Source organism: Acipenser ruthenus, chromosome 1, assembly GCF_902713425.1.
Source record: "Acipenser ruthenus chromosome 1, fAciRut3.2 maternal haplotype, whole genome shotgun sequence".
Classification (NCBI taxonomy): domain Eukaryota; kingdom Metazoa; phylum Chordata; class Actinopteri; order Acipenseriformes; family Acipenseridae; genus Acipenser; species Acipenser ruthenus.
The window spans coordinates 106497604-106509584 of NC_081189.1; the positions used below are offsets into that span (position 1 = coordinate 106497604).

The following is an 11981-nucleotide window of genomic DNA, read 5'->3' on the forward strand; positions in this document are numbered from 1 at the left end:
TAAAATACTGAACTTTACTGTTTAATTGACAAGTTAAATTTTATTCATTTCTCATGAACTAAACACAAATGACAGAAGTTATTAATAACACTCAAACCACATTGTTGCTTTATGATTAGAATGTTGCGATACTTTCTGATAAATTTGTTTACAGTTTTAAAACAAAACAATATAGTACTTCCATGGGTGGAAGTGGCTTTTTAAAACTGTGTTGTGGTCACACATCCTGAAATTGTTGTGTTATCACATACTTCAAGGTAAAATACAGTATATATATATATATATATATATATATATATATATATATATATATATATATATATATATATATTTTATGTCTTATCAATTTACGTAGGGATTAGATAAACACAGTCCTTTAACAGGGGTCTATTTTAATGATATAAAAGGTGTGTTAATCTGGCTGGTGATAAATGCAATACAATACAATCACAGTGGAAAGAAGTCAGTCACAGCACAGGTTTTCGTGTATTAAAAAAATATATACCGCATCATTTTTTTTTATATGTAGATGGCTAGCAGGGATTAGTACCTAACACACTTGATTTTGAAAAATGCACTTATTTTAAGACAAAGTATCAAACACAGAACTGCTTACATGCTCATAGCTGGCAGGATTATTTTCATTTCCAGAATAGTGAGAATCAAGAGAAGTTGAACTTTTAAAATACTTTGGCATTCGGAAATAGCTTTTTTGGCTTTTTTTAGGCAATAAGTCTTTAGTTTTAAGATTAATAATATATAGTCCTATGATCCTCATTCAACAGCAGAATAGCCTGCTAAACTAATGCTTTTCACGTTAAAAGTAAAATATTTGTAGCACTCCAAAACAGCATGACAACAAATTGCTGTCCTGTGTAGTCTGATTGATTGCATTATTAAGAAGAGGCCTGTGACTGAAGGATTGCATGATTTACTTACAGTATAGGGGTAGGCTTGTTATTATTCTTTATCTTATTTACAACAAGAAGTAAACACATAAGAACTAACAAATTAGGTGAAACCAAATTATATTGTAAACTTATTTTAAATAATCTGATTCTTATGTTTGAACTTAAATGTTGGTTTGCCTTAACCCATCCTTTTAATCCCTACCCAAAGATTTCTTCTATGCACTCGTTTATCATTTTTTTATTACAGCAAAACAGTTGACTCTCCAACCTACCTACTCAACTTTAGAAATCGGGTTACAGCAAACCAACAATTTGTTAAGGATGTCATTTCTTCATGCTCACTGTACTTGTTATGCTAAGTAGACAAACCTAGGGTATGTTCAAAGTCTCACAGGGATGTTCAGCACCTTGTGCAATAGCTTTCAGCCATTTCACAACTTACCAACAAAAACACTACACATTTCAAACCAGTACAGCATTGAAACCACCTTTTCTCAGCACAGCCCTTTTTCCAAAGATCTTGGTGAAAAAATTGAATCTGTCACTTCTAACATAAATGAGACGCTACCACCAACATGGATTCTGTGAGCATAGTGAAGTAGTCACAATCGATGTGGATGTCTCCACTTGATTAAAATCGGTCTGATAATGAGGTTGGAGGCTAGCTCTGGGGAGTGGTGGGGGAGATCATTTTCTCTAGAAGGTTCATCATGCGCTCTTGGAGCTGCAGACACTGTACTTGGAGAAAGTTCTGCTGGTGCATGACTCTGCGCACCTCTCTGCAGGTCTCCTCCACAGCCCTGCTCATCTTCTTCTGCTCAACCAGCATGGCTTCCATCACCTTCAGCTTCTTTTTTTTCAGAGTGGAGGAGACCCTTTTCCTTCGCTTGAGTGGTCCTGATCTGCAAAGATACACAGACATGAAAATATCTATCCTGTGATTAACAGTTAAGTAACGTGGGATATACTGTAGAAGAAAAGGTCCTTGGGGTCAGTATTGTGTATGAGTATTGTGGGAACAGTAGTAGAGGTTACAGAAAATCAACAACGGATCAACAAACTAGTTGGGGAGCTTGCCCAGTAAAAAAAAAAAAAAAAAAAAAAAAAGTTTGGCATGCATTTAGACTGTAGTTAGTTAATTTGCAGTTGTTTAGTCTGCAATGTGTGCTACGTGAAAGAATACTTCGTGAAAGAATACTTCACCAGACCCTGGTAAGAAATTAGCAGGGTAAATTTGCACAATAGGTTTTGCAGTTTACCTGCTTTTGCCATGTTTTTACTTTGCATTTAGTGTGCTTTAATACATTTAACCTTCAGTATAACATGCCTTCACTATGCTTTACTACACTTTGGCAGTGCTTTTATCATTTGTGGTATACCATAGTAAACATTTCTAAAAGTGGAAACTACAATTCATTATCATTCAAAACATACAGGCTTTGTGCTTTGCAGCTCAAATATCAACCTTACATACGATTATTAATTTATTAACAGTGTTTAACATTACTTCCCTTGATTTAAATTCAACACCTTTCACTAAGTATCTGAACATTTTGTTGACCTTTTTTTTTATAGCTTCCCCACATTGTCTAGATGAAGACATTTCTGAGTCAACATAAACTCCTACTATCTTTTTCATAGATTCCTTCTTCAATTTTAGTATCTCCCATATGATCTTTATAGTGGACATTATTATTGCCTGCGTGCAGTACCTTACACTTTTCTATATCAAATGTCATTTGCCACGTGTCTGCCCAGTTCTGAATGCTGTCTAGATCATTTTGAATGACCTTTGCTGCTGCAACAGTGTTTGCAGCTGCAAAGGTCATTCAAAGTGTCATCTGCAAATTTAACAAGTTTGCTTACTATACCAGAATCTAAGTCATTAATGTAGATTAGGAATAGCATAAGACCTAATACTGATCCCTGTGGTACTCCACTGGTTACCTCGCTACATTTTGAGGTTTCTCATCGAATCAGTACTTTCTGTTTTCTACATGTTAACCACTCCCTAATCCATGTGCATGCATTTCCTTGCATCCCTACTGCATTCAGTTTGAGAAGTAATCTTTTATGCGGGACTTTGTCATATGCTTTGCAATTATCCATTATTGTGTCCTCAAAAATATCAAGCAGGTTAGTTTTTATTACCTTGTCTCCAGAGACACAGCGCTGATTGAACTCTGTGAACCCACTTCCTCATCGTATCTTTCTATTTCTTCAGAGGACCCTGTGTATTCAGGCAAGTGGGGTGGCGGAGAATTGGTAGGCAGTGATGGCGATGCATTTGTGTGGGAGGTTGAAGGTCCACAGTGCAATATGTCATACTTGTTCATGTTGCTGGGATCTGATCCCTTGGCAAGTATATTATCAATGGAGTTGAAATACGGCCAGTCAGAAGGGGTCGACTTTCCATCACTTGTGCATTTCATTTTCCTATTGAAGGAGGACAAAATTAAAAAGGTAACAAAAACATGCTAACACAAACGTGGTAATCAAGTAGCATACACATCCCACATAGGATATAAATTAAGTTGAGGTTCTCAACATACAGTATGGCCTTCAATAATCAAACCAATCAGGGACGTATGATCATCAAAACCTAGATGACATTCTCTAGAACTAAGGCTGTGGAATGTCCATACCAAGTTTTAAACATAATTAGATGAGGTGTTCAAGACATACCTGAGATGCATACCGGGAAATGCCTGCAATGAAACTTTATTGTGTGAATCCTAACATACAGTGTACATACTGTAAAGACACACAGGGGTCTTTTGAATTGATGTAAAGGGTGGCAAGATTTAAATCAATTCATTAGACCCCATTATCTCAATGCATGGTCTGTATCATTGAAATGGACAACTTAGGTAATGTAATTTGACTGAGAATAATAGAATTCATAGCACATGTCACATTAACATTTTTACATAGAAAAGGTTATTTGCCGAGGGCATAAAGGGACTGCATGCACAGATCTCATGTCATTTTTCCTTAAAGCTTGCTGCAATCATGGATGCGGCGACCGGTTACATTTCTATTTCTGGAAACCAAGGTTATAATAATAACCTAACGTTCCCTTTCAAGTATGAAATGTAACCATTACCAAATGGGTCAGTATAACCAAGCTGTTGCAAGGGCAAGATTTCAGACAACCAGAATGCTACAAGGCTAAGCCGAGGCTGCCTTGAGTGCTACCATTCGGAGCCCCAGTAACAAGTAGCTAGGGCTAAAAAATTGAGTAAGAACTCGCCTCTGACTGTGCTGAAAGGATGGGCTCAAAAGCCGCCCTTAACATTTTAGTTCCAAAGCCAGGGAGTTTTGAGGATCCACAACATTTAGTCTGTAGAACCTAGTGAAGGTATGGAGAGTAGTCCACATTCTGCATTCCAAATGTCCTTGACAGATGCACCCTGGAATAAAGCCCATGAAGGATGGGCTCAAAAGCCGCCCTTAACATTCTAGTTCCAAAGCCAGGGAGTTTTGAGGATCCACAACATTTAGTCTGTAGAACCTAGTGAAGGTATGGAGAGTAGTCCACATTCTGCATTCCAAATGTCCTTGACAGATGCACCCTGGAATAAAGCCCATGAAGTTCTCATGCCCTTGGTGGAATGGGCAGTGAGCTTTTCTGGGGGGCAAGTTCGCTAGCTCATAGGCAGTCTTGACTGTATCTGCTATCCATTTGGACAGCCTCTACTCAGACAGGCCTTTACTGTGGGATTTAGTCCCATAGCAGACAAAAACATTGTTCAAATATATATATGTTAGGTATAAATAACGGAACAAAAATATAAATAACAAAACAAAAAAAGTCTAAAAAACCTTCCGGTTCGCGGAATCGTAAAAGACGAGAGGAAAAGGAAAAGTATCTGGAAGGGCTGAAAGGTTGAATTGTGCAGTTTATTAAAAATCCAAGGAAGATGAGAGTACAGACTCGAATTCAGCTATAGCAACTGTACAATAGTGATATACAAAGTGAAGAACCGATGGTGACTGAAAACGATCTAGAAGCATCAGAAGTGGCACAAAATGTACAGCAATTGGAGGAAACAGCTGGTACATGATGATGGGTCACAGCTAGAACAACACCACACAGCACTTGAATTGGTGAGTGACCCTGGAAACTGGCCAAAAGTCATAGATAATGCAACCCGAGAATACTTGGTTATGAAAGGTCTCATTAGAATTATGGATTTCAATTTCCCCTGATCCGATGACAATTGGTGGTTTACAGTAAATAACTATAAGCGTGTACTTAGAAACGGAGAGCAAGTGGACAGGAAATGGCTTGTATATTCCTCTTCAAGCAATGCAGTCTTCTGTTTTTGCTGTAAATTATTTTCAACCACAACAATAAATATTACCGGCTCTGGATTATGAGATTGGAAAAATGTATCATCCTTGCTTAGTCAACATGAGTGCTCCCCCTGTCACTTTGACTCATATAAAAAGTGGATGGAAGCCGAATTATGCCTGAAATGTCTGAACACTATCGATGACCAAAATCAAAGGCTGATTCGCCAAGAAACAGCAAAGTGGCGGAATGTGTTTGAAAGACTTGTAGCGATCATTCAATTCTTGGCAGAACACAATCTTGCTTTCCGTGGTTCTAGTGACAATCTGTACCAACCGAGCAATGGCAACATCCTAGGTTTGGTTCAGCTTCTTGCTAAATTTGATCCTGTAATACAGGAGCACATCAGATGTGCAATGTCACATGAAATCTGTGAAGACTACCTGATCAAGGGAATTCAGAACAAGCTGGTCCAGATGAAACATCTTAAAAGCAAAGTAATTTTCTGTAATCTTGGATAGTACACCCGATTTGAGTCACAAAGAGCATATGCCTGACTTTTAGATTTGTTTATGTAAGCAACTCTTGTGTTCAAATCAAAGAACACTTCTTAAGCTTCCTTGTTGTTGAAGACACAACTGGTAGGGGTCTTACAGAAGCATTTCTGCAAGAACTTGTGAGCCTTGGATTAAACATCGACGATTGTAGAGGTTAGGGTTAGACTCCAATATGAAAGGAAAGAACCTAGGTGTTCAACGTAGAGTTCTGAACTTGAACCCTTTGGCTTTCTATATTCCTTGTGGATGACATAGTTGGAATCTTGTCATTGGTAATGCAGCTATGAGCTCCAATGAAGCACTTATTTTGGTGTTTTGCTAAGAATTTACATGTTATTTTCTGCGTCAACACACTGCTGGAAATTGCTCAAGGACTACGTATCAGGTCTTATGTTAAAACCTCTCTCTGAAACACGATGGGAGTGCAGAGTGGAGAGTGTCAAAGCAATACGGTTTCAGATTGGAGAGGTGCATGAAGCTCTCGCTGCTATTGCCAAAGAACAGGGTGCTGATGCAGGAATGAGACACTGTCAATAGGTGGCAGTGGTTCAATGCGGGCTGAAAACCCCTGTTGTTGAACCAGGCCTGCAGAGGGCACATGTGCAGGAGACCCAATGGAAGGGTCTGGTAAGCTGCTGCCATCAAGCCCAAAAGTCTCTGGAACGTCACTACCGTGAGCGCTCTGTTGAGCTGAAAGAACTCTAAACAGACAACTATTCTCTGCAGATTGGACAGCATGGACCTGGAGTCCAAGCACACTCCTAGATAGAAGGCTGTCTGAGAAGGTGAGAGCTGCTCTTCACATGATTCACCGTAAGGCTCAACCATTGAAGGTGGCCGGTGACAAGTTTCGTGTGGGCCTGTGCTGGAGACTTGGCACAAACGAGTCAGCCGTCCAGATAATTGAGCACTCTGATGCCTTTGTGTCTCAGTGGGGTCAGGATAGCTTCCATGTACTTCGAGAAGGCACTGGGAGCTAGAGAGAGGCCAAATGGCAAGACACGGAACTCATACGCGAACCACAGGTACTTCTTGTACGCTGGTTTTATGGGGATGTGGAAATAGGCGTCATTGAGGTCCACCGTGGTGAACTCCCTGATTTGACTGAAACAGCTGTTGCACTGTCAACATTTTGAACCTCCTTTGGCTCAGATACAGGTTGACCAGTCTGAGGTTGAGGATCGGTCTGAGGCCACCATCCCGCTTGGGCACTAGGAAGTACCTGGAATAGAACCCTGGAGTAGAACGGCAAGAAAATGAGGGGGACCGTGCTTGAACTGCAATGAGTAGCTGGTCTGGACAGTAGTAAGCACCCAGATGTCTGTGGTACACTGAAGCCAATAATCCAGATGGCTCCCTGACAAGGGACCCTGGGCCTGTGGCAGTAAATTCCTAGAACTGCTGCATAGCTCATGGCTTAGCTTGAGGCCCCTGTCTCTGTTCCAGGCAGAGGAACCTATTAAAGTTCTGAACACCACCTCTCTCAGCAGGCTGTGCTGGTCTTTGAGGCTGCTGGGGCCTAGGGCACCAGTTTGCCATTGATTTGCACACTGGGGGTGGTCACTTGGGACGTCTGGTGTAATAGGGGCATCCAACAGCAGTGCTTTTTCCCAGCTGCCTACATGCAGCTATCACCGCAGCCAGGTTCTTGCCTACAGACTGCCTGTTCAATTACCAAAGCAGTAATTGAAGCCTCCACAGGTGGAAATTGGGCCAGGCCCAGCTTCTCTGCAAGATGCACCCTATATAGAGTGACCATCGACCGGGAAACCCAGGAAAAAGCAGGAGCTGTAGCCGGAGGATCTCAGGATGACTGGATCTCAAAAAGAAAATCTGGGGGGATATGGGAAAGGTGATAGGCTGATCATCAAAGACCGACTGCCTTGTCTCACCTTATTTAGGCCACGGCACTTGCAAGACTGCAGTGGCCCTCTTGATCAGCGGTAAAAGCTCTGCTGACAGGGAGAGCTTAATCGCAGGAGATGTGCTGTCTGACTCCATGCCTTCAGACATGAGAACGGCAACTCCTGTTCGTCCCACTCATCAGAGGCGGAGATGGACAGTATATCCTCCTGTTGCCAATCAGCACTCCTAGTCCCCTGGGGCCCCAGGCGGACAGGCGGGGCAGATGGTGCTGAATGTTCATGCAGTAAATCTGCGAGCACCTTTCCTTGGAAAACCAGAGCTTTTGCATCTGCCTCTGAGTCCATCGATCACTTGGAATGGTGTCTCTCCTTCCTCGGGGGAAGAGAAGGAGAGGCAGAGAAAGTTGAGGAAGACCGTGAAAATAGCTTCATGCGTGGGTCAGTACGGTACTGGGTCATTTCGGTACCGTTTCGGTGACTTTAGCACCGGGTCGGTACGGTGACCTCGGTGCTGTACGGGTCCACCGGTTCGCAGTTACCACGGGTAGCAATGCACATGGACGCCCACCTGTACAAGCCACTGACAAAACCACTCAGTCAGTACTCACATGAGAGTGAGGGAAGCCTACTTGTTAGAATGAACAAACAGCCCTCATAATGGTGATGCAAAAGCTGTCACCAAAATGGCTTCCAAACCACTGGCTTCACATGGGGCACAAGGCTGCAGTGGGATGTAACAAACAGGCTGTAGTGCACAAATACACATAAGTAAAACTAATACAGTGATTATTCTCAGTATCACATGTATTTTGTGTAAAACACAATAAATGCGAAGAGGCAAAAAAGTAACAAGTACTTATCTATACTAGGCTCTCCTGTTGCAGGTCAGTCTTGAAAGGAAAAATGGCGCCGAGATTTGCGCGCGCAGTTCCTTTATGTTGTTCCTTTATAAACATAAATTATTATTTAATTATTTTAGTCATTTAACAGACACTTTTATCCAAAGCAACTTAGAGACTCGGGGTGAATTTATGCATCACAACTGCTGCTGCAGAGTCACTTACAATAGGACGTTGTTTGTTTTATGTCTGATTCAGATGGAGCACAAGGCGATTAAGTGACTTGCTCAGGATCACACAGTGAGTCAGTGGCTGAGCTGGGATTGAACCCGGAACCTCCTGCTAACAAGCCCCTTTCTGTAAACACTGGACCACAATCGCAACCCAGTCGAAATATGAAACTTATTTTTTATCGACGCCATGTTTAGTTGCGATAGGATGCTACCATGTGGACCTCTTGTAATAGTTTAAGGTGGTCTTTAAAATTAGTCCATCCATCCATTCCACTGAATATGTGATTACCACCATCTACAGGTTAAAAGAAATCCTTATAAAACAGCAGTATTTACTCGAAATCCCTTTACATTATGCCCCCATATAAGAATGAATCTTATTTGTGTTGTCATGTTAATTTATACATACTGTAGGGATCTCGGTTAATACAGGCAGGCGCATCACACAGGACGAGGCAATACACACACAGGCGGAGTGCGGGTGCGAACCCGGGACCTCTCACACTAAAGCATAGCGCCAATACCTCTGTACAAAACAGCCGGCTCCTTTGTACAGCGGCATCGGCGCTATGCTTTAGTGCGAGAGGTCCCGGGTTCGCGCCCGCCCTCCACCTGTGTGTGGATTGCCTCGCCCTGTGTAATGCGCCTGCCTGCGTTAACCGAGATCGATACAATTCTTTCAAATCTGACCAAAAACTACTTTATACATTAAAACAAATAGTACAGCAAGTTAACAAAGTTTTCCTCTTTTTTTTTTCATAAGCCATGAAACAAACAAAACAGTTGAACATGTAAGCATATTCTGTTTCTCGCAGAAAGAACAGGATTTACGAATAACTTTATTTTTCCCTTCATCAAAGATGAGCCAGTATGTTTTAATCCATCCACGGTAACAGCTTTTATTGGCATTTTTAATTGGGTTGCATCGGAGGCAGTGGCAGCAGCAATTTCAGTACTTGTTTTTGAATCCTCTAAAATTTCAGAGACTGACCCGGTTCATTCGAGTCATTAGCTTTTCAGAAACACTAGCGCTAGTGCATGGAAGAGACTGACCCGTCATTAGCTTTTCACCGAGGTTTATGAGTTATCCACTTCTATCTATCTATCTTCTGGATAACATTTCAATTAAAATAAAACTAAAATAAATAACTTAAGGAAACGGTTTTTTTTGTTTTTTTTTAATTAGATCGCTAAAGCTATGCTGTAGCCTACTCCTCGCGTGTGGCTCTTCACAGGGTAAAGTTTTTCACTTCAAATAATCACATGATCACGCTACTGTTGTGTGCCTTTGTAGGAGTTTATGGCATCGCTATGTTTATACAACTATTAGTACAGTAGAATGTACACACGTGCATAGGCTTTACTTTGGGGGGGGGGGTGTGACCCCTCAAAATAAATATTGGGGGGGCAAATGCCCCTTTGCCCCCGCTAACTTGCCACTCATGGGTAATGGTTACATTTCGTACTTGAAAGGGAACCTCATATGACTTACTTACACAGCAGATTTGGTTGCAAACTGGTTGGAGTAACAGTGTTATAATATTGTATTGGGGAGAACTGTGAATATATATAAAAAGGAGACCCACTTTTATAGAGAAGTAACACCTGATTGAATGAGCTACTGAATGCCATACCTTGGGAACAGTTTATCTGACTTGGAATAAACTGCATGAGCTTTTAATTCATACTTTACATGCTGTAAATATAGATTATAGTTAATCTATATTTACTTGCTCATTATACTGATTGCTATAATTTTACAGTCCTCTAATATAGATAGATTGATACTGACATATATAACAGTTAACTAAATTGATCCCTTATGTGATTTACCTGGGTGGGCATCTTGTTTTAAGGATTTATTTATTTTTTTAAATAAGTGATATTGTCAAGATTAGTTTTGTCAAAACATATGCAAGTTGATCTTACTCTTTGATGAGGGAGCTTGCCTTACCATGGAGCAGAATTTACACATGCATCATACTGCACAAACCACTTTTCCAACAAATCTGATTTTGTTAGTAAATGTTTTAAACCTTGTTTCAGATGTTTCTTTGAAGGTTTAGCTGGTGCATGTTACATGGCTTTGGGCATTTTGCATTCACAAAATTGTTTAAATATTGTCACTTTAATTTTGAATTTTGGGTGCAAATACATTTACATTAGAAAAAAAAAAAAAAAAAATCTGGACAAATCCTTCCACTTAAGTTATCCATCACCTTCTGCAGATTGCATTTCAGAACAGCATGTTTCCTGCCTCTGCTCTGCAGAAACTCCCCTCCCTCCAACCATGTGTTTGAGAGTAGTAGGAGGATCTAGTTATTTAACATAGGCCCTGGCCCATGGGGTTGCCTGAAAATCCAAACACACACAATGTTTAAAAAGCATGCAGAAGATTTAGAGTGTCCATCTTACCTGTACTGGAAGGTCATGTTCGTAATTTTCATCTTAATTTCCTCTCTGTGACGGTGTTCACCAGTAAGTTCAAAAAATCTTTTAGACATTTTTTCATATATTTTAGCATTCCTTTTTGCTTTTTTCAGTTCAGTAACAAATTCGTCCCAGACATACACCAAACCCCTCATTTCAGCATCTGTCCAGTTCCTGGCCCTTCTGTGTTTTTCATTCTGAGGTAAAATTTCATAACAGAAATTATCTTCATCAGCCATTTTACAGACAGCAAAATCTTTTAAAATCAATCTACATGCAAACAAAAAATAAGCCACTGCAAATCTTTTTTTTTTTTTTTTTTTTTTTTTAAGACCTGCACAAAGAGCAGGCCTCCAGGTTTTCCAGACTGCAGGGCTCTGTTATATCACCACAGCTCCAAAGTCTTTCCCATATAGTTTTAGTTAAGAGGCCTGGAATTGGGGCCTAGCTCTGTGGTTCAGAGATCCGGTTAAAAGCTTTTAAGTGGGGAAGTTCGTCACTATGATGTCAAGTTGCCTTGGTAACAGCCTAACAGCTCTCCACTGCAACAAAAAGCTTTTAGCTGAAAGCCAATAAAGTAGGCCAGACTTGACAGGAAATCAAGATTAAAGCTCTTAACTGGGGGGAGGGGGGAGAGAGGGAGAGAGAGAGAGAGAGAGAGAGAGAGAGGAGAAAGATAGAGAGAGAATTGGTTTCCTTGACAACCTGCATCTGCCATGGGAATTTATTGAAATCCTTCCAAAACAAAATATTTTAAATATTTGAATGGGGAGAAAAAAAATAATAAGAGACTGCAGCTCTAAAGTAAAGTTTTATCTGCTAAATAAAACTGCTGCATGTAACACCATA

At 40.6% G+C, this 11981-nt stretch overlaps 1 protein-coding gene across 1 annotated transcript; it reads right to left on the reverse strand.

The window, feature by feature from the left end:
- Positions 1–330: 330 nt before the first annotated feature.
- msantd1 (Myb/SANT-like DNA-binding domain containing 1) lies at positions 331–11707 on the reverse strand. Its single transcript, XM_034035001.3, has 3 exons — positions 11118–11707; positions 3063–3347; positions 331–1813 (listed from the first exon to the last, which is right to left on the reverse strand). The coding sequence occupies exons 1-3, from the start codon at positions 11369–11371 to the stop codon at positions 1573–1575; spliced, it is 780 nt and encodes a 259-aa protein (XP_033890892.1). The 5' UTR covers positions 11372–11707; the 3' UTR covers positions 331–1572.
- Between the last annotated feature and the right edge of the window lie 274 nt (positions 11708–11981).